A 21,664-nucleotide genomic window follows, 5' to 3' on the forward strand; every position below is an offset into this window, starting at 1 on the left:
ACATGTGAAGAAATCTCCCTACTTTTGATGTCAGAACTTCCTTCTTTGTTTATTGCAAATTCTAAAATCTTCCTCATTTTGAAGTAAAATCTCCCACTTTATCATCAAAAAATGTTCACATGTATATGAGTTAACGGATAAAAGTGCTTTGTATAAAAGTTTGCAATACCATGATAATAATCATGAATTAAGGACTGAGGAATTCTTGAAGAAAGTGGGTGAATTTATGGACGTTTATAAAAATGTGGGTTTTTTTATGAGGAGTGAAGTGTCTTACTGATTTGGAGGGGGTGGGGGTGAAGTGTCTTCAAAATTTGAGGGGTGAAGTGTCTGGAGGTTGAAATGTCTTGCTACCTAATTTTACTACGGGCATTTTTTCAAATTCATTTCTTTTTAATATCTTTTAACAGAATACCATAAAAAAATTAATAAAAATGAATTCCTTAAAAGTCTGAAAATGTCTGATGGGTCTGGTCCGAAATGTCTGTGACCTAAGATACCCCCATTAAATATGTTAATATTACAGGTATCACACTAGAGCAATACAGGGCTGCTGTAAAGTGTGGTAGTGATATACCTTTTAAATGTCAGCGATGTGAGCGAACCAATCCTACCACAGATCGACATGGTGCAACTTTCATTGTTCAGACATCCCTCCTGTCTGAAGATATGGACACTTCTTCTGAACCTTCCAATGATTCTACACTTGATAGGATGGAAGAGACACAAAATTCTAGGATGACTTTACCTTTCAATGTAAGAGACCAGCAGATTATTGATCAAGCTGACACAAGTGTAACAGCAAATGTTGAGGAACCTTTATCACAAACATTGGTTGAAGAGCCTCGGGTTGAATTCACAGTGTTTGAAGAAGGCAGCAAACGAGGTAAGCCTTTACTAGTGGCATCTGATGGATAAAGGTACTATGCGAAGAAACGAGGAAAGAACTCAGTTCTGTGGTTTTGTTCAAGTCGTAGTTTTACGTGCAAGTGCTATGCCAGTGTGGTTCAGAAGGGAAGTGATTTTGTAAGGGGTAATAACTCTCACCAGCATGGGCCTGAGCCTTCTCTTAAAGACAGGGTTAGTGTTTCTGTAAAGTGCGCAAGGAAGCTAGAGAACAACCTTTCAAAAGTACCATTGAGATAAGTAAGAATGCGCGAAAGGAGTATATTCAATCAAACCAACCTGGTGTTCCAATCGCCAACAGCCTAGCCAGACAAGCCAACCGGTATAGAGAAAAATTTCGCCCAGCTGAAACTAAAGACCTAGACTTTGTGGTTGATATGGACTTCCTTAAGTGTCCAGAATTTTTGGTGGCTGATATAAAGAATGGAACAGCGCGCCACTTAGTGTTTGCTACTAAGGAACAACTAGACCTACTCAGCACATGCAAACGCTGATTTATGGATGGAACTTTCCGTGTTGTTGGGGATCCCTTCACTTCAGATCAACTCGAATCCATCCATGGTTTTGTGAAGAATAATGAGGGTTTGGAAAAGCAAGGTCCAATGGCTTTCATACTCATGTCGAGGAGAAGAACAGAAGACTATGTGAAAGTGCTGACGTCTCTAAAGCAGTCACTTGAACAAGTCAGTGTTGAAAGCTTTGTGATGGATTTTGAGCAAGGTAAGCAAAATAATATTTCTAAATATGTTTCAAATGCCATTGACAAACCATTAGAAAAATTTATAAATATATCAATATGAGTCTTTATCAGCTTCCTCATTGAAAAATGGAAAAAAAATCGATGAATACATATAAATTTATAATTTATAAAATATTGTGTATTACACTATGTGTTATTATTTGATTAAAAATAAAGTTTACATGTCATTTAACAATATATAGAATTTTGTATATTCATACACATATTTTTTTCAGCTGCCTGGTTAGCAGTAAGACAGGTATTTCCTGGTGCCACAGTGAAAGGTTGTGTCTTCCATTTTACACAGGCTGTGTGGCGCAAGGTCCAAGAAGTGGGACTGAAGCCAGCATACTCTCGCCGGGCTACCATCTACAACTATATCCGTCAGCTCCTGTGACTTCCATTTCTCCCATACACACATATTGAGCCAGCATTCCAAGAATTGTCATCAAGAGCAATCAGTGAACCTCTACATAACCTCGTCTCCTATATGGAACATCAGTGGATGAACCACCCAATCTTCACCATTGAGTCATGGTCTGTGTATGGTCTTACCATTCGCACCAACAACGATTGTGAAGGTAATTATTTTGTGAAAATATTTTTACAATGAACTTCTACATAAATAAATAAATAAATAAATGCACTTGACACACATGAGTTTAAAAATAACTGGCATTAATTTAAAAAAAAACAAAATGTTCTGATGAAGATTATTGTTATGATCGAACATTGTCGACTTGCATATAAATAGTGTGGAATATTGTATAATGTAAACATTTACTTCATGTTTCCATGGTATAATATTTTCAGGGTGGCACAACAAATTGAACCGAAAGGCTGGTGGTTTGAGCTTGTCATTTTACAGACTGGTACCTGTCTTACAGTGTGAGGCTGAAGAAGTGTCATATGAGTTGCGTCACCTTAGAGATGGTATCTCTACGCGTCGTGTTCGTCCAGCAGCACGCAAGATTGGGGAAAAGATAAGGGAGCTTTGGAAGAACTATTCTGCAGGGAATATTCAGACCAGTGAATTGCTTGAAGGCTGTGCCTCGGTATATGGCCCTCAGTCTGAAGAATAAACAGTTCAGGTTGAAATAATGTGAAGTGATGAGTAAAAACTATTAAGAGGAGTGACCTGAAGTTAATGTGGCTTTCTGTTAAAACTATTAAGAGGAGTGACATGAAGTTAATGTGGCTTTCTGTGACAGTTTAATATAACAGACATTGTTTTTTTGTATTAGAATTAAATTATCTTTTTTAATAATTTTGATATAATTTACATTTTTGTGATATGATCATCCATAACATTAATGAGCTTTAAAAAGAAAAATTTACAATTCATGAAATTAATAACACAAAGCATAAATTCATATTAATTTTTAATTTCATATTTATTCTATTTCAATTATATTATCTTTTATTCATATAAATAAAAAAGTCTAACTTAATTAAGATATTTTAGTTTCCTTTTAATTAATTTCAATAAAATTTATTAAAACTTCATTAATTCTTTACTCCAAGTCATATTTTTGTGATTGAAAATATTTAAGATCTCAGAAGAAAAAAATCCAACAGAGCTGATTTTAACTCTTTATTTGGTAATATATTATATTGTTTCATGTTAATGACTACCTGTTCTTTCAGAAATTTTGTATAAAAGTAAATGTGATTGCATACCAGTTGTTGCTTATTTATTTTCTAAAAATTTGTTACCACCCTATATGTGCTATTTAAACACATTAATGAATATCAATAGACATTCATTAACATAATTACAGGTGTATATATAGAGAATACCATGCTAGTGTCTGATATCATAAAATTTATCAGGCAAGGCTAAGAAAAAAAAAGAAGGGCGAGGCTGTGCCGAGCTCTCCTTTTTTTTTCGTGCCGAGCCTGATAAATTTTATAATATTAGACACTTGTTTGGTATTCTATTTATCATGTTTTCAATTTCAATTGTTGTTTGAATTTTTTTATTTTAATTGAAGCAAAACCCTATCCAGAACCTCTCGTGTTCAGACGGCGCGCAATAATATGTGAAATGCCAAATCAAAAAGAAATAGTCCCGAATGTTTTAGTTAATTGTAAGTGACGCGTTCATATTCAAAATTTATATTCGATTCAAAGTTTATCAGTTAAATATTTCCAACCCAGTAGCAGGAAAATATATTCCATTCTTTTTATTTCATTTCGCAAATTTTGCATATTTTTGATGAGGTGTCTGATAAAGCTTGGGGTGACTGATAAAGCTAGGTTTATCAGGCATGCACTTTATCAACAGAAATCAATGTAATGACATGATAAATCAATCACTGTCCAATAATCTTAATCTCTCACAATGAAGGTGTTGATAGGATTAAAATACCTGAAAAAAATGTGTAAAATTTACAAGCACTAAATTCAGATAAACAAAACATAAAATGCACTTAATATCAAACACATTATTTTAATAATATTCATTAAGAAATATAACTAGATTAAGTCAAAACAAAAAAAAATAACTTATAAAATAAAAATTGGGGGAGAACTGTCTGCATATTTCAATTTTGGGAGAGAATCGTCAGGGTAGGAAATGGTTAGGGAGAGAACCGTCAGGGGCAGGAACTGGAAAGGGAGAGAATAGTCTGTCATTCCATTATCAATATTCCACATTTCGCGAATTGTCTATCTGTTCGCAAAATGTGAATCAGACGCTCGCGTTTTTTGTAAATAGTTCAGTGAGATTGAAAAACCGACGCCATTAGTGAAGACAACGTTGCCATTACAAAAATCGTTTTAACCCAATAATGCCACCTACAGATAATAGAATTTATGTTGGCAATCTTCCCCCTGATATAAGAGCTAGAGATATTGAAGATTTATTTTATAAGTTTGGCAAAATCACGTTTGTCGATTTGAAAACACGAAGGGGACCACCGTTTGCTTTTGTTGAATTTGAAGATCATAGGTAATGGGTCTGAAATTATTGTATTGAAAATTGTTTGTAAACATTTAGTTGATTGAATTGCATTAGATTGATTGATTAATTAAAAGTTCTGGAGCCAAAATTTGATTACTTCAAAATAGCCGAAAATTTTGAATTAAAATAGACAAAAAGCTTCCTTGTTTCAATGAAAATCATTTATACAAGGTGATGATTAAGATATGATATTCCTTCTCAGTGGTGTTTAGTCATTTAAATGCGACTTTTTTATATCCCTTGGCTATGATCACAATCCATTAATACAATTCTGCAGCGTATTTTTATGCATTGAATTATTTTCAGGCAGCTGTCCGGAACAAAAGTAAAAGAGAATTAGCTTTTAAATTTTTTATTAAACTGTCCCTACTAAGTATATACAGAGACATAGATATATGTTATCTATGTCTCTGATATATACAATTAAACTGACACAACCTAAAATTAATGTTTGAATCTTTATATTTCATTAATTTCCATTTTCAGCCAATATACAAATTGCTGTTATAGACTCGTACTTTGCGCTAGAGTTCAACTCTTGGACCTTGAACAGAACATTGAATGGAAAATTCCTTTGTTCCTGACTGCAATTAATAATTTTGTTATATAGTTTCCTTTCTTCCAATTTTGTATTTTGTTTTATTTACAGAGATGCTGTAGATGCAGTAACGGACCGAGACGGTTATAATTATGATGGGTACACACTTAGGGTAGAATTTCCACGAGGCTCTGGGCCAGGTGGTCCTGGTGGTGACCGTGACTTTGGTGGCGGCGGTGGTGGTGGTGGTGGGGGTGGCTTCAGAGGAGGCCGAGGTGGATATGGTGGAGGCTTTAGTGGTGGTAGAGGAGGCGGTGGTGGTGGTGGTGGGAGAGGAGGTCCACCATCAAGAAGATCAGAATATAGAGTTCTTGTTTCAGGTAAATTTATTTATATGATTTTCAGTTTTAGAATTGGAGAGCTATTGTACACACTCTTGCATTGATACTACTGTCACACTTTCATTTAGATTTTGATATATCCAAAATTGCAGAAATAAATTGGTTGAAACTTTACATACTTGTAACACAGGTCAAAAGACTGTGGTACTCTTTACAGAGTTATTCCCCTTACTGTCAAGCACACTGTCATACAGTCAGCTTATATTTGGTTAAAAGTTCCTGATCTGAGTGAAAAATTCTATTTCTTAAATGTTCAAGAGGAAGAATAATTCAGCAGATTTGCTAGATAAATGTAAAGTGAAATAAACACTAATAGAACATGACAGTTTGCAACACTATTCAATATGTATTGTCTTAAGGTACGAGTGAACTAATTTTAATTTGTTTTAAAGGTTTGCCTCCAACAGGAAGTTGGCAAGACTTGAAGGATCACATGAGAGAGGCTGGAGATGTCTGCTATGCTGATGTTTATAAAGATGGTACTGGTGTCTGTGAGTTCCTGAGAAAAGAAGACATGAAATATGCATGCAGAAAATTAGATGATTCTAAATTCAGATCACATGAGGTAAACACTTATATTTTGCAGATGTTCATGACATATTAATCAAGATAAATGTAATGGTTAAAAGAATATAGGTTTTCCTCTTAGTATTAGTGTACCTGCATTAGCTGTTGCTTGAATTAAAGTTATATTCCACTAAAATAATTGAAGAGGATGTACCATGTACAGTTCTAAGAACTAGCTAAGTATTCATTGTTTCATGCTATTTATAAAACAGACATCTTTAATTCAATGTTGAGGGCCTCCTTTGCCAAGCTGTTAAGATTATTGACTTCAAATCACTAGCTCCTCACCACGTAGGTTTTAAGGTTTCAGGGACTAAGATTCTTTCATGTAAGGAAGCCGTCAAGCTAGCTTATCAAAGGCTAGTGGTTATAGTCCAGTGTGCAGTCTTGCCTGACTTGAAATAATGCATGAAGGGGTGGGGGGGGGGGGCACATGAGGTCTTCTTCGATTAGTAAAACTGGAAGGTTTCCAGATGACCCTTAAAATCCAACAAAAACAAACATGTAGGTCATTGTTTTCCCAACATTTTTATGTTAATACATCATCAGTCCATAAGATTGGCATGTTTTATTTTCAGGGTGAGACCTCGTATATCAGGGTAAAGGAAGATTCTGGCGGCAGGTATGGCAGCAGCAGTTACCAGTCACGGTCGCGAAGCAGGAGCATGTCACCTCCTAGAAGATCACGTGGTTCACCTAGATACTCGCCGATGAGATCCCGCTCTCGATCACCATACTGATTCTTTAATCAAAACTTACACACGCCATTTTCATCACACAATTCATTAATCCACAGAATCAACATGTTTTAACTTGTATACACAATTTTTTTTTTCATTATAAACCACATAAGTATGGCATCATATGGTCATTACTAGTTCAGTCATTTCAATATTTACATATACATCTGAATGTTGCATTCATTTTCATGTTTATATGTCTCAAAATGTCATTTTGAAAGCCAAAAATCAGAATTTTTGAAAATTTCCATTTTTCCCCTCAAGCTAAAAATGATTTGGTTTGACAGTAAAAGAAAGATGCCATATTTTATTGATAACTGTTCAAAACTGTAAAAGCAAAAACAAAGTAAAATATGATGACAATTAAGAAATTAGGTTAATGCTAAAATTCATCCATTTTCAGAAGATCAGATTAAAGAGTTAGGGTGAGCTATTAAAGTGAAACAGGCAGTCAAGACTTCAGACTGATGAGAACGATAAAAAAACTTGGATGTATTTAATCGGTAATAACGGCGTTTGTTATAAAAAAATGTTCTTTTACAGTATGTGTGAATGTTATTGCATGTATAATGACAGTGACAAAATAACATGCTACAGGCTGTAGTTTTAATGCAAAATGAGAACTTTTTAAGAGGACTATGAGCTAGAGCTGTTTACAAATTTCCAGATGATAGAGTAACCTAATTTTTTTTGTCGTCCAAATTTGACATTTTGAATATGAATTTGATTTTTAATCTGCAGTGTACATACATGTCTTGTGCTATTTGACAGATACAGTATTGATACATACACCTGTGTGATTCAGAAATTACACTTTTTGAATTTTAAATTTTTAGTTGGTGTATCAAAAAAGAATCAAAATTTGAAGTTAATTTTTTATTTTAATCATTTGTGAATCACACAGTGTTAGACTAGTAATCTATGTATTTACACAATGTTTTGTATGTATGTGTTTTGAGTATTGTCTATTTTAATAACGATGCATTGTTGTTTATATTAAAGGGCTCTTGGATTCAGGATAAGGATCCGTTCAGGAGCCAGCTAGCTAGGAAAGGAGCTGATAAGGATTTAAGGGAGCTCCATGTAGGGGTTTGAGCTCCATGCTTAAGGATGGATTAAAGGATTTACTTGGATCTGTCAGGATTTAGGATATTTTTTTCCATGATTTTTCTCCTCTCGGCCCTGTTTGTCTTGGATAAAGAAATATTGGCAGTCCTGTAAGGAACAGAGCTTTGGGAATTGGATTACAAAGTTACTTTCATCTTGAAATTTCAAATGGGCTGAATTATATTGTTTTTTCTCTTTAATTTTTTTTTCCAATTATTTATAAAAATATTGAATTAATTTGGTAAGTATGTAAATACTGTCTTCAGGAAATTTGTACTACAGGAGTTGATTGTTAAAGGCAGAGGATAAGTTGATATAAATGTGTTAGGCCTGGAAAAAAGGAAGGAATGGAATTTGCTGCCCTTTGTAATCTCAGAGGAAGCCCCATTTCTATGCAGGATAAAAGTCATGGAAAAGGTTCTCAGGATAAGGAAATAAGATTCCAATGGATCTAAAATCTGGAATAAAAGGAGTAAATATACAATGATACATATAGCTTTTTCAACTTGATCTAGGAAAACTTTGCCCCTATCTTGGATAAGTGTGTCTTCTTTATGGAGGGAAATTTGGATCTTTTCTTCTATATGGAGGGAAAATTGGATCTTTTCTTCTATATGAAGGGAAAATTGGATCTTTTTCTAAAGTTTTTGGAGGTAATATAAAGGATTAAGGATTCCTGTTCTAATTGTAAGTATAAATGGTCCCCCAGTAAATATTTGGATGACAATCTTTTGACTGGCCTACATTAAATACTTGATCCCCTACCTAATGTTTTACTATTTTCAATTCAGGAAGAGGGGTAAAAAAATTTACATAAATCTAAGCCTGCTGGCAGCAACAGATTCTACCCTTGTGATCAGTGCAAATCAAGATCACCTGGCATATCCATGCAATCTGATCATGGTCTGCACTGTGAGCCATTAAGTTTGTACATCATTTGAAAATTTCCCAGAAAAAGGATGGTTTTGATGGAATAGTCCATTTATAGGGTGGTAATGGTTATTGGTTGAAGGCTTAAACTGATCGTACAGTATAACTGAGTAGTGAAGTTGATCCTCAAATTGAAGGGGAAATCACAAAATTTAATATGATATTAATAAAATAATAGTAATTCGTCATTTTAAAATGACTATATACTGGATAGCCTAGGCAAATTCAATGATTATAATTATCACCCTTTATTTTTCAGAAGTAAAAATGTACTATAAATAAAATACATTAAACAGTGCTGTTTGTTACTTCTTATATTTGAGATGTTTTAGTTCTGAAAGACAATTCTTGGATTAGATGGTCAACATAATTTTATTCTCGAGCTTGTTGTACAGCCTTGTCTCGAAGGATATTCCAATGATCCTAAATGAATAAAGCTATTTTAAGGAATTCATAAGACAAAAATTTGATTGAAGGTGCTAAATGTAAGAAAGCATTTATTATGTAACTAAGAACGAGCCAATCTTGTGATTGGATGATGTTCATCGTTGTTCAAAATATCTTTACCACATTTGAGGGGGATTTTGACCAAACTTCACTGTAATGACCCACTATAAAAGTAATATAATTTTGAAAGGTTCTTTGCTGATGCATAAGTAGGTTACTGGAGCTAAATATGGCCGTCTTGCTCTTTTGGAGGAACAGTACTTAAGAGTTTAGATAGTAACAGTGGTTTACTAAAATTTATATTATTTCCCCAGTAGAAGGGATAAAGTATTTTAATCTAACCTATGTTAAGAAACTAATCATATTGGGGTTACTTACTTTTGTAATAGTCCTTCGTTAGTGGATATACACAGTGTAATTATATATGGTTTAAGCATTGAAAAATAAAAGCTATGTATCTCGGGTGAGTGATCCAGTGACGTGATTGCCCTCTTGTTAGCTTGACATTCGAAGAATAATGTAGAGCTATATATTGTACTCCAGCAGCGTCACCATCACATTGCAAGTTTACTTCTAAAACTAATGATATGAAGGGAATGGGTTAAAGATTTTACATGTACATGCAACACCAATCTTCCAAACTACTACATTAATTGTAACATGAATCCTTTGCATACTGTCTATGTGACCATAACTGAAGTTCACTATCTAAGGGAAAGGATTTTGACTGAATAATGGCCCTTTTTGAACTAACTGAAAGTTTTGCAGCTAGAATTTTGACAGAATTATGGCCTATTTTGAATTTGCAACCAATATCAATCGATCACGCATGAAGCTTTAATAATCGTATTTACATGTTACAAAGATGCTCTATCCGGATGTTTTCGCGTCATTGGTGTGAAGCAGTCAGGGGAGAAAATACATTTGTTTCTCGAATGCTAATGATTTAAGATCCTTTAAGACAAGTGAAGAAATTCCAGGTACTGATTGCTTCTGTAAAATTCAAGAAATTTCGTCAATTAATTAATTTTAGAGTCGAGCATCCAATATGTACAATGTTAATGAACCTTTTTTGTGCATTAAAACTGCAGAAGCACGAACTCGTGCCTATTCCGAAGGCAATTGGTTTAATAAGAATTAACTGTTCCTGGTCCATTATTAAAATAGAATGAACAATTTCGCACTAGTCGAGCAGCTAACAATAAAAACACGAACTTTCTCTCTCTCTCTGCATTAACAACTGCAAAAGCACGAACTCGTGCGTATATAAATCGCGGGCCCAAAAGGCAATTGGTTTAATAAGTCCGAATTTACTGTTCCTTGTTTATTATTAAAATAGAATTAACAAACTCGCACTATCTTGCTGTTTTCCTATACAATAAAAACTAAAATTAAAAGGTAGATCTAATAGATATTTAAATTTATAGTTCATAGATTTCCGATGAAAATGACAACTTAAATTCTTTCCTGCATTGCAAATGGGGTCGGCTAGCGTTTATGAATTTAAAGTAACATCAACGTACACTGTATATGTCATATACTGACGATTTCCTAGCTTTACTGGTGAAGGAAGTCTTTGGGTGCCACTTCGTATATTATTTCCGGCACGAGTGGGCACCTGAGTAGAACCACCGACCCTCAGTAAACTAGCCTGATAGCTTCCTTACATGGCAAAATCCATGCAAAGTCCCTGCCCAGCAGGCACATCAACGTTGTTTCAACGTTGAATTATGGTCAGATTTCAACGTTGAAATAAGGTTGGATTTATATTCGGATTTGAAAGTTGAAACAACGTTGAAATTTCAACGTTGATACAACGTTGCAGCTTCAACGTTGGTACAACGTTGAAGTTTCAATGTCATTTCAACGTTGAAAACCCACCATACTTTAATTTTTGGATATAAAGCATAGTTACCAAGTTTAACAAAATATCAAGACAATATTAAATACTTCAGATATTTTATTTAAAAAATACAGTTCAAGTGCAGCTTAAATTCACTTTAATAGTTTTAACAATTAAGCTACAATCTGTTCCAATCTTTTCTTCTAGATCTTTCTGGGTATGTCAGGTGTTTGAGTACTTCTTTGGCTGTCTCTTACTGCTGCTGCAAATAAAAATAAGAAGTTGTTGACTTGGTCAATCTAAAATTATACATATAATTACTCAATTTAGTGATTTGTTTTTATCTTAAAATGCTTTTCTCTATGATTTACATCATAAAACAGCATAGAAATTGAAACATAGCTAAGTTTCATATTGACAGCAAATACTGTATATAAGACAACAAAATCTTTTTAAAAAGAAGCTATTTAAAAGTCTCACCTATGATTGGTAAGGAAAACTGCTCCCCGTCAGTTCCTTGCAGCATATTCCCAAGAAATTAACATTCTAGGCTCTAGCTTAGACCATTTTATGCAGCATCCTGAAATCAACAAACATGTAAATTTTATATTAATCATGTTACAGGAATATTCAGAAAATAATATATTTTAAGACAAGAAAAATATCCAGTAATTGAAAAATTTATACTTTGTATTGTAAATAAATTCGAATATATATAAATTAATAAGAATTAATTTCAATTTAACAAACCTGACAGTAATAAGAATTAATTTCAATTTTACAAACCTGACAGTCCTTTTCATGTTGAGTTTATGGTATACAGACTACAGCTGCAATACTCTAAATCTCAGCCAGGACCAGGATCTAGAATATAAAATAATATATAATAAAAAAGAAATAGATTAAAATCATTTATTATTCCCTATAAATTTACGACTATTCAACTTTAAAGTCTAACACTCAACTTTGTTATTTAACTTAATAATAATGTATTTCTTTCAAACGGATTAACACTGTATTATACTATCACTAAAATATAAACATAGACATACTTATATATATTGTCTTGGGACGTAAATTATGTTGGCCGAACTACTTAATAGGTTTCAATTTTATAATTGATTAAATTCTAATTAGGATATAGTACAGACAAATGTTTAATAATATGAAAAATAAATTAAAATAAGACAAGATTTGTAAAAATCATAAATTGCCAAGGACATCAATAACTTCATGCTTACAAGCCTACCGAACCCAAATCATTCAATTAGCCTATACATTATATTTTATTAGGTCGCGAAAATGTGTCAAATCAACTCAATCATGTGTTTTCATCTCTCATTTATTTCATAAAGTAAATTAAAGTAGAATTTTAAAAATAAATAATAATATTTTAGAAAATAATCAATAAACTAAAGTAAAACATTACGGTAATACCTTCGAAATCCAAATAAATTGCCAATCGTGTTGTTTTCAAATTTTCCAAACAGCGCCACCATTTGCACGAACGATAATCATAGACAACAAACAAAATCATAGACCGCAACAATTACTTCCCCTGACCAGCGTTATTTTATAAACGGGGTTTTGACTAATATCAATTTATTAATTAATATTATTCATAAAGAACTAAAAAATAAACAACAAAACATATTAACTAACATTTAAAGCGTTAATATAAAGTGAAAAATTATTTCCAACTTTATTTGTTTAAGCGCTAATTTTGAATATACGGAAAAAGATTGTAACGCAAATTTTCCTGGCAAAAATCACTTACAGACTAATTCAATAAAGGAATAATAACACAAAATAAGTGGTATAAAGGTTTATATAATTATTAAACTAAATGTAAAACTTCAACCAAAAACAACGTTGAATCAACGTTGTATATATATTGGCAATATATCCGTATGGTCGTCCATAGTTGAATATTGGTTGAACAACGTCACGACCATATTTCAACGTTGAAACAACGTCGAGTGCCTGCTGGGTGGTGGGGTTCAAACTCCCAGGGGTGAGGGGCAAGTAATTTGAAGTCAGAAACGTTAACCACTCGACAACGGCGCAGTTTACTCAAGTTAGCTAGCTTCCGCTAATTCGCACGTTGAGCTGCCGTAAGTGACATCACTAAAAAAACTGGTCCAAACGAAACGGTACTGGCCGGTTCATTTCAAAGTAATTTTCAATGATTTAATTACATTCGAAATTCTGATTTCCATCGCAGCAAATATGAAAACTTTTAAGCGGACAAGACCTGGCCTATATATATTGTATATTTGATTTGCAGCAATGTTTAGTTGACGTGTACTAATTACAAGACAAGTTGATTGCTTTAATTAAATAACGTCTTTCCTACGAGCCTTTTCGCCGTCATGGCTGAAGTGTAAAATTCATAAACAACAAAATGTTAAGACATAAGATTTTTTCCACCATGTAAGGATATGAAACTCCTCTTTTAAACAAATCACTTCCTATTAACATAGGATGCACGTGTAGTAGATTCCGCATTTATTTTTCCTTCCGCGAAATACTTTCTTCGATTTTAAATAGTTCTCTGATACCTACTGTATCTCAACAAATTGTGATTTCCGGTTCCGCAAGTGTCGGTATTTTGAAAGTTAATTAGTATCATTAAATTTCAACCTTGTTTACTAAGTATACAATGGCAAGCTCTTTACGGCAGCCAGTATTGGCTTTAACATCAAAGTTTTTACAAATTGCACCTAAGACGGCCACTGTGCCTGTTGCAAAGTCTTTAACACCACATTTTGCCACACGTGGTTTGACATTGTCATTGAGCAGAAATTTATGGATTGCATCAAACAACACAAGCATTTTAAATAGAAGCAAACATATTTACAAGCACGGAAAAGTATGTGGATGCTGTTCAGTACACACAGAAGGTAAATGCGTCATTTATTATGGTTTTGCATAGATGTCCTCTATTTAAATGTCATCAGTTTTCGTGGATTTTATTAACTGAAGTCATGACATCATTAATTAAGATCAAAGCAGTGGAAGCAATGCAGTTCTTTGAGATTAACAATGATTTACTTTGGCAGCATATTCTGGTACCTGGTAATCAGGGGGTTGCCAGAAGGGGGATGTGCCCCCTTCTGTTTGGGGGGTTTGAAGGGGGCCGGAGTCCCCCTCATCGCCAAGAAAATTTTGGACATGTGACAGGCTAAAAATGGCCTCAGGTGGATCTTAGGGTAACTAGTAACCGAAGCTGAAAAGCCTTTTACTCCATCTCAATTCATTGAGAATTTGCAGCACTTTGAAATCAGTTTTGATGGAAAAAAAACAATGCAAAATAGTGATTTTTGGCAATTTTGAGAAGTCCTCCCGTTGCCATGGTAACAGGAAATTTACGATTGAGCATGCTGTTACAGAGGCTATGGTATAGTCAACATTTGTGCCAAGTTTCATCAGTATTGAAGCATTTTTCAGTTTCATAGCAGTTTGAACTTGTTACAGGAGGCTTTTTAATGAAAACGGTCATTTTTCGCAATATGCTCATGGGGTAAAAGGTTAATCTGATATTTTCCATTTTCACAAGGTCTTAACAGATGACTGCAAAAACGTGTACGGAATAATATTCTTTTAATCTAAAATGCTAATGCAACTTATTTATATTATATATTTCTATCGGGCATAAATGTATATATTTATAATTATTACATAGGGAAAACAATTTCGTATAACGCTGATGCATAAATTTTATTGCACCAACATTTATAATTTCAATATGACTGACAGTAGATGGAAACATTGACCTTGACCTTTATTTGACTGACACTTTTGGTCAATTAGTGATTTTTGCTACAATTGTGATGTTATTTTTGGATTTGATTTACTTGGGAGGGGGGGACACTAAAGACAAAACCCATTTGTTGAATAACAAGGTAATTAACAGATTTTACGGTTGAATGAATTTGGCTGTGTTATATACTTTAAATAAAAAAGTGTTTTAGCCTTTTAATGATTGTTGACTTTTGTTGTGCCACCTGCTCAGATACCGTAGCTGCAGCATGAGAGGGAAGTCTATTCAAAGCAAACTATTTTAAGGTGAATTATATTCACACTAACTGATTGTTGAAGGGAGCATGAATCAAATGCATGCCCCAAAATATGGACTTGGTATCCAATAAACATACATGCCAGGGGTCTGGACTTCTACTCAATTGAGGTTGTGCCGGCTCCAATTTTCTGCCCCTCCTGCAGCATATTCTTAGTCTACATTGTTGTTTTTTTTTATTTAAAACTTACTTTTGAACTTGCATTTTAGTTGATGAAAAGTTGGCATCATTCCTGGACCAGGAAATTGCAAGTGAAAGTAAAACAGAAGCATCTATTGATACAATTGACGGCTGGGACATTAAGACAGATGGAACTGGTGTTATTCTTACAAAAAAATTTAATGATGAAATGTAAGTATGAATATGATATAATGTCAGTAATAAATTCGATATATATTTGATAATAATTCTAAAATGAGTGTTTCTTGAAAAAAAAGAGGTATGCTTCGGCTGTCCAAATAATACTGTTATTGGTAAGATAAAGCTTTGAGTAAAATTGTCCCTGATGTAAATGACTGAATTTCAAATGAAACGGTTAATTTATCTTTGATTCAGGGATTATCCTTGATTAAGGTGAAAAGGTTACAAAATTATTTCACTTTCCACTCAAGGGATTTAAAATTCTAATGGGGTTAGTTGATACTGCAAGCTATTGCCTGCTCCTAGCTCTATAGCTTGTGGTTTCTCATATAGCTTGTGGTTTCTGATCTTGGAAGTTTTCAACTGTCATAATTTAAGAGCCAAGATTCTAAGAGGTTAATTTAACTAAATAGAAGCCCTCAAAACTGGGGAAAAATATTTTGAAATTCCATTCCTTTTCAAGCAAAGCATAATAGATTGCTTTTTATCCATTCAGGTTTACTATTGTCCATCTCTTTACGTATTTCAGCCTCATTGACAATGACTGGAAAGTTGATTAACTTTTTCACTATGACTTGAAAATCGATAAACTTTTTCACAATCACTTAAAAGTTGATAAACTTTTTTTAAAAGTCACTTGAAAGTTGGTATTTATTTTTTATGCAGGGAAAGCGCTAAACATTATGCTTATGCCTTATTATAATGTAATCATTTACATTTTTTGTAGTATAAAGATAGAGTTTGATGTGAATGACACCGTGGATAATGAAGCCCCATTTTCAGAGGGAGCAGATCTGGAAGCACCAGCTGTAAGTTAATCTTTTTTGCTCTTTTATTAACTAGATATTATCAACAACAAAAAATTAAATTATGCATTTTTTCTCCACAAAAAGAGCTAGGGCACCTTCCCCAAAGTGAGTGAAAAGGCCCTGTTAAGGCTTGGTTTTTGCTTGTGTGTATGGTATATGTGTTTCTAATAAATAATAATTATAATGATAATAGTGCATATTTGATATATGTGATATAGTATGCAGGGTTGTCATGACAATTTTTCTGAGACGTTGACAGCAGTGTTGAAAGTGTTATGTAACTTTTTTTTTCTCAATTTATTTACAGCTTGTATCAAGGCCACCTTTTGATGTTCAGATCACAAAGAAATCTGGGAAAAAATTGAGATTTTTCTGTGAATTTACTGCACAAGAGCCAGATTTTGAGGAAGTTGAACCTCAAGAAAAAATTGGTAAGTACCATCCAGTTCCGTTTATAAGATTCAAATTTCAAAGAAATATAGAGTGGCGAGTGCATCTTATAATCAAATACTACAAGTAAGTGGAAAGGTAATCTGATAAAAAGGAATCAATATTTTAAGGGCTCCTTTCGGGCAATCCTCCAAGTGAATCACTGGAGAAAGATTACTTTATCATTATATTATTGCTGTTACTTTTTTTTCATTGAAACAGAATTAGGGTAGGCAAAAAAGCTGCATTTAATTTGGGCGTAAGGCTTAGCTTGTCTTACTGTGTCGCCTTGACGGAGTAGTGGCGACATATAGGGATCACTTCTCCGTTGTCTGTCTGTCTGTCCGTCCGTCACAAAACTTGTCCGGACTACTTTTCATAATATACTGGTGCGATTTCATCCAAACTTTACAGGAATGATCAGTACCAAGTCTAGTTGTGCATATTGTCAGCATTTTCCAGTTCAATGATTTTTGTCAGAGTTATGGCCCTTTAATAATTTTTATTTTTAAAGTTTGTCCGGACTACTTCTCTTATACCACTTATGCAATTTCAATGAAACTTTACAGGATTGATCTGTAGCTCAAGTCCTTGCGCATATTGCACGGGTTTTCCGGTTGAATGATTTTTGGCCCAGTTATGGCCCTTTGATAAAAAGGTGTTTTTTTCTGTGTGTTACCAGATACACAAAAGCTTGTCTGGACTACTCCTCATAAACTACTGGTGCAATTTTATCCAAACTTTACAGGAATGATCAGTACCAAGTCTAGTTGTGCATATTGTCAGCATTTTCGGGTTCAGTGATTTTTGTCAGAGTTATGGCCCTTTAATAATTTTTATTTTTAAAGTTTGTCCAGACTACTTCTCTTATACCACTAATGCAATTTCAATGAAATTTTAAGGATTGATCTGTAGCTCAAGTCCTTGCGCATATTGTACGGGTTTTCCGGTTGAATGATTTTTGGCCGAGTTATGGCCCTTTGATAAAAAGGTGTTTTTTTTCTGTGTGTTGCCAGATACACAAAAGCTTGTCTGGACTACTCCTCATAAACTACTGGTGCAATTTTATCCAAACTTTACAGGAATGATGAGTACCAAGTCTAGTTGTGCACTGTCCGTCTGTCTGTCACAAAACTTGTCCCAACATGAAATTGGCCATCATGAGGGGACACATGTGATCACTGATCGCTCTTGTTACTTAAATAAGACTGAAATATAAAAAGCAAGGTTAGAAAAATGAGTATTTAATATTTATATAATTATTATCTGTAGAACTTAATAAATTGATATACAGTGCACTCCGGATATAAAGAGATCGTCGGGACTTCGGATGATTCCTCGTTATAACCGGGTCTCGTTATAACCGGGACAGAACAAATTGAGAAATCCGACACCGTCGAGCATCATTTATTTCTACTTTCGCTTTCGCGTGCATTCTTTTTGAAGAGTACATAATGGGAGGTAACTCTTTGCAATCAAAAGTTTTTGTTTTATTTATAATTAAATATAAATGTATATAAATATATCTAGCTATCATAGAATTTAAAGAAAAAATATAAACACAACCTAAGTCCTACCACGTGTGTTTTTTCATTAATATGTACATTTAAAATTCGTTTTCAAAAGTCACGCAGTGCATTTCTCAAGAACACCGAATAACACCGCAAGAAATTAGCCGCTTCCTTTGTGCTAATCACTCGATGAAATTGTTTTGTTATGACATTTCGTCACCTTAAACACAATTTAGCCCGGAGCGCTAACAAAACAAGACTGACACATAGATCGCTAATTGTTAGACCCATTTCTGTCCCGCGTAATAATTTTTTTCCTTAATTGACCTTTATTATTGGTCATCAATTGTTTTCTCAAGGTGAGAAACTGCTGCAGACGAAGTGCAAATGAAGTGACCTCGTTAAAATTCTGAAAAATACGCATGGGACGGCGAAATTATGTACGTTGTAACCGATATCTCGCTAAAACCAATCTCGTTATAAACAATAAAAAATGAAAGGAAAATAGAAGGAAAAAGGCCGGGACACAGTATAATGTACGTTGTAAGCGGTACCTCGTTAAAACCGATCTCGTTATAAGTGGAGTAGACTGTATCTGATCAAATTTTCAGAATTCTTGAAATTTCATGGTTAACTTATATTTGAGTGTTTGTATAATTTCGCAACCACATCTTGTGTAATTTGAAGAGGTCTGTTTGGTCAGTATGGATGTTTGAATTAATTGTTACACTGAATGGTTTGTTTCAGATGATCAATTCAACATTGTTGAAGTAAGAATAGACGAGTCGGCAACTGGTGGTGTAGACAAGTTTTATTCTCACAGTGGAGCAGTTATGGATGCGGTAAGGAACCCTTACTCTACTAAATTTGTAACATGGATTCCTGCTTTCATTATGAAATATTTTGTTATTGAATTTTGAGGATTCCACAAGGCCATGAAAGTTTTGAACCTGGTGTGACTGCATGGGTGTGCACCCTGGCCTGTCTGAGACTACTTGTGGCAGAGGCATTGTAGTTATGGCTTTATTATCTAAGTGTCTAACACAATTTTAAGTGATAAACCAATCTGTTTAATGATTTTTATGCCCGGCCATTATATTCAACTCAAATTTGACATATGGATATGTCATGAGAAAATACAGGTCAAGTTCAAATTTGGTCATGGTTCGATGATTTTTGGCAATTATGCCCCTTTTACTTTGAAAATAATATGAAATTTTCAGTTTTCGTTCATTATCTCCCCAACGGTACAACACATTTAACTCAAATTTGACGTATGGATACGTCAAAGGAATGCGCAGGTCATGTTCGAATTTGGTCATGGTTCAATGATTTTTGGCAGAGTTATGCCCCTTTCACTTTGAAAATAATATGAAATTTTCAGTTTCTGTTCATTATCTCCCAAACAGTGTTACATATTCAACTCAAATTTTACATATGGATATGTCAAAGGAATGCGCAGGTCAAGTTCGAATTTGGTCATGGTTTGATGATTTTTGGCAGAGTTATGCCCCTTTAACTTTGAAAAAAAGGAAATTTTCAGTTCACATTCATTATCTCCCCAACAGTTGTACATATTCAACAACAAATTAAAGATATGGATATGTCATAAAAATGCATTGGTAGAGTTCGAATTTGGTCATGGTTTGATGATAGCTGACAGAGTTTGTTTTTTTGCACTTTAAATTATTAACTTCAAGTCTTGTTCCATGTACATATACTGACTTAATCGTAAAATGTTGCCGATGTTGAAATATTTCAGACCCTGTATGACTTATTGATGGACATGTTGGATGAGAGGGGAGTCGATGACGACTTCATCAACAATATGGTGAACTTCGCCACGTCTTACGAGTACAAGCTCTACTTGAAATTCCTCAACGACTTGAAGTCTATAATCAACGAGAAGTAGATCAAGAACATTTATCTGTCAGAAAAAAATATATGTACATCTAAAAACTTCCAAGTTTTGATGGATGTGAACTTATTGTATTGTATTGTTGGTTGATAAAAGACTAGATCATGACGATGGAAATTGTATAATTATAGACATTTATATCATGTTTTGATGATTATACATAATTCATGTAGGTGTTTATATTTTGTATTTTTTGTCATTTCTAACTTTGCTGATAATTACTTATTTTTAGGGGAGGTTAAGATGTAAGAGAAAGCTTGTTATATTTTAGGTTACCTTTTTTTTTGTGAAAATGGTGTTATAATATGTCCGAGCGGGTACATGTAAATGCTGTATAACAAAATGAAACGGAACATAAACTTATGTGTATTTTAGACCCTACTTGTTCACTTGCTTGCGTTTTATGTAAAATCATGCTATTTTAGAAATAAACTAGACAGAAAAACAGATTTTAAATTGTTTTATTATACACCTGAAAGAATTTCTGCATATATTGTTATGCACCTGGTTGTCCGTCCGTTTGTTCACACTACTGAATAGGGATAAGGGCTATCTAACTGTAAAGAGAACAATAGTTATTCCGTAACAATAGATGAAGGGGCCAATTGCCCTCTATTAACAATAGAAATGGCAGCATGGCCGAGTGGTTAACGGTCGGACTAGTAATCTAATGATCGCTAGCCACATGAGTTCAAACCCCGTCAGGGGCAGGTTGTTGTTTCCTTGAGCAAGAAACTTTACACATATTTCTCAGTGTTGGTTGGTTCCAGGAATGGTTTTGAAAGTGTGTCAATAAGCTTAAAGCTTCCAACATAATCAAATAAAATAAATTCTGTATAAACCAACAATAGAAATGGCCCTTTATCTTAATTGGGTTGCACAAGGGAACGAGAAGATACCTGTTTGTTACCATGAACAATAGGTAATAGTAAATTCTATTCATTCTGTCAAAATTGTTGGGTACTTTAATGTCTTATAGGGAACTTTTAAACAAAAGAAGTGTCCACTTGTAAGGATGTCCGTCCGTCTGTCAGCAGCTTTTGGTGTCCAGTCTATCTTTTGAAGCGGTGGAAGGAAGTTGTTACTTGGCAGAAATGTTAACTATAATGAGACGATGTACAGAGTGCAGGTTTGACCTTTCTCAGGTCAAGTCATTTTGTATCAATATCAAAATTTTGTGTCCGCTCTGTATCTTTTGAACCGATGGAAAGAAATGAAAAAAATTTTGGCAGAAATATTACTTATACTGAGATGTTGTGCACAACACAAGTTCGTAATTCTTAAGATCAAAGTTGGCCATGCCAAGATTTTATTATCTCCAGCCATTTCAACTCCATTTTTCATCTTTCTAAGGAGTATGAATGTGGAGATATAT

At 33.9% G+C, this 21,664-nt stretch overlaps 4 protein-coding genes and 1 long non-coding RNA gene across 6 annotated transcripts; 4 read left to right on the forward strand and 1 right to left on the reverse strand.

Annotated features, from left to right (window-relative positions):
• The first annotated feature begins 1,403 nt into the window (after nt 1-1,403).
• On the forward strand, nt 1,404-2,042 carry LOC132728070 (uncharacterized). The gene is made up of 2 exons (XM_060713680.1): nt 1,404-1,626; nt 1,882-2,042. The coding sequence occupies exons 1-2, from the start codon at nt 1,404-1,406 to the stop codon at nt 2,040-2,042; spliced, it is 384 nt and encodes a 127-aa protein (XP_060569663.1).
• A 60-nt stretch (nt 2,043-2,102) lies between these two features.
• On the forward strand, nt 2,103-3,001 carry LOC132728071 (uncharacterized). The gene is made up of 2 exons (XM_060713681.1): nt 2,103-2,226; nt 2,459-3,001. The coding sequence occupies exons 1-2, from the start codon at nt 2,136-2,138 to the stop codon at nt 2,725-2,727; spliced, it is 360 nt and encodes a 119-aa protein (XP_060569664.1). The 5' UTR covers nt 2,103-2,135; the 3' UTR covers nt 2,728-3,001.
• Nucleotides 3,002-4,350: 1,349 nt separating this feature from the next.
• LOC132728063 (serine/arginine-rich splicing factor 1-like) lies at nt 4,351-9,191 on the forward strand. 2 transcript variants are annotated; one of them, XR_009625430.1, is made up of 5 exons: nt 4,351-4,598; nt 5,260-5,528; nt 5,942-6,114; nt 6,695-7,359; nt 7,859-9,191. XR_009625430.1 is itself a non-coding variant. In XM_060713673.1 (4 exons), the coding sequence occupies exons 1-4, from the start codon at nt 4,438-4,440 to the stop codon at nt 6,854-6,856; spliced, it is 765 nt and encodes a 254-aa protein (XP_060569656.1). In that variant the 5' UTR covers nt 4,351-4,437; the 3' UTR covers nt 6,857-9,191. The 2 variants fall into 2 exon arrangements, 1 of the variants encoding a protein (XP_060569656.1); XM_060713673.1 differs by having other exon boundaries at nt 6,695-9,191.
• A 1,841-nt stretch (nt 9,192-11,032) lies between these two features.
• Nucleotides 11,033-13,173, reverse strand: LOC132728061 (uncharacterized). Its single transcript, XR_009625429.1, has 4 exons — nt 12,621-13,173; nt 11,970-12,047; nt 11,664-11,763; nt 11,033-11,445 (listed from the first exon to the last, which is right to left on the reverse strand). It is a non-coding gene; the product is annotated as an uncharacterized LOC132728061 (long non-coding RNA).
• A 572-nt stretch (nt 13,174-13,745) lies between these two features.
• Nucleotides 13,746-20,738, forward strand: LOC132728060 (complement component 1 Q subcomponent-binding protein, mitochondrial-like). The gene is made up of 6 exons (XM_060713671.1): nt 13,746-14,086; nt 15,472-15,613; nt 16,350-16,431; nt 16,739-16,862; nt 19,119-19,213; nt 20,134-20,738. The coding sequence occupies exons 1-6, from the start codon at nt 13,846-13,848 to the stop codon at nt 20,281-20,283; spliced, it is 834 nt and encodes a 277-aa protein (XP_060569654.1). The 5' UTR covers nt 13,746-13,845; the 3' UTR covers nt 20,284-20,738.
• Nucleotides 20,739-21,664: the final 926 nt, after the last annotated feature.

The sequence above is a fragment of the Ruditapes philippinarum genome, unplaced genomic scaffold (assembly GCF_026571515.1).
Source record: "Ruditapes philippinarum isolate M1 unplaced genomic scaffold, ASM2657151v2 ctg2831_1_1_1_1, whole genome shotgun sequence".
In the NCBI taxonomy this organism is placed as follows: domain Eukaryota; kingdom Metazoa; phylum Mollusca; class Bivalvia; order Venerida; family Veneridae; genus Ruditapes; species Ruditapes philippinarum.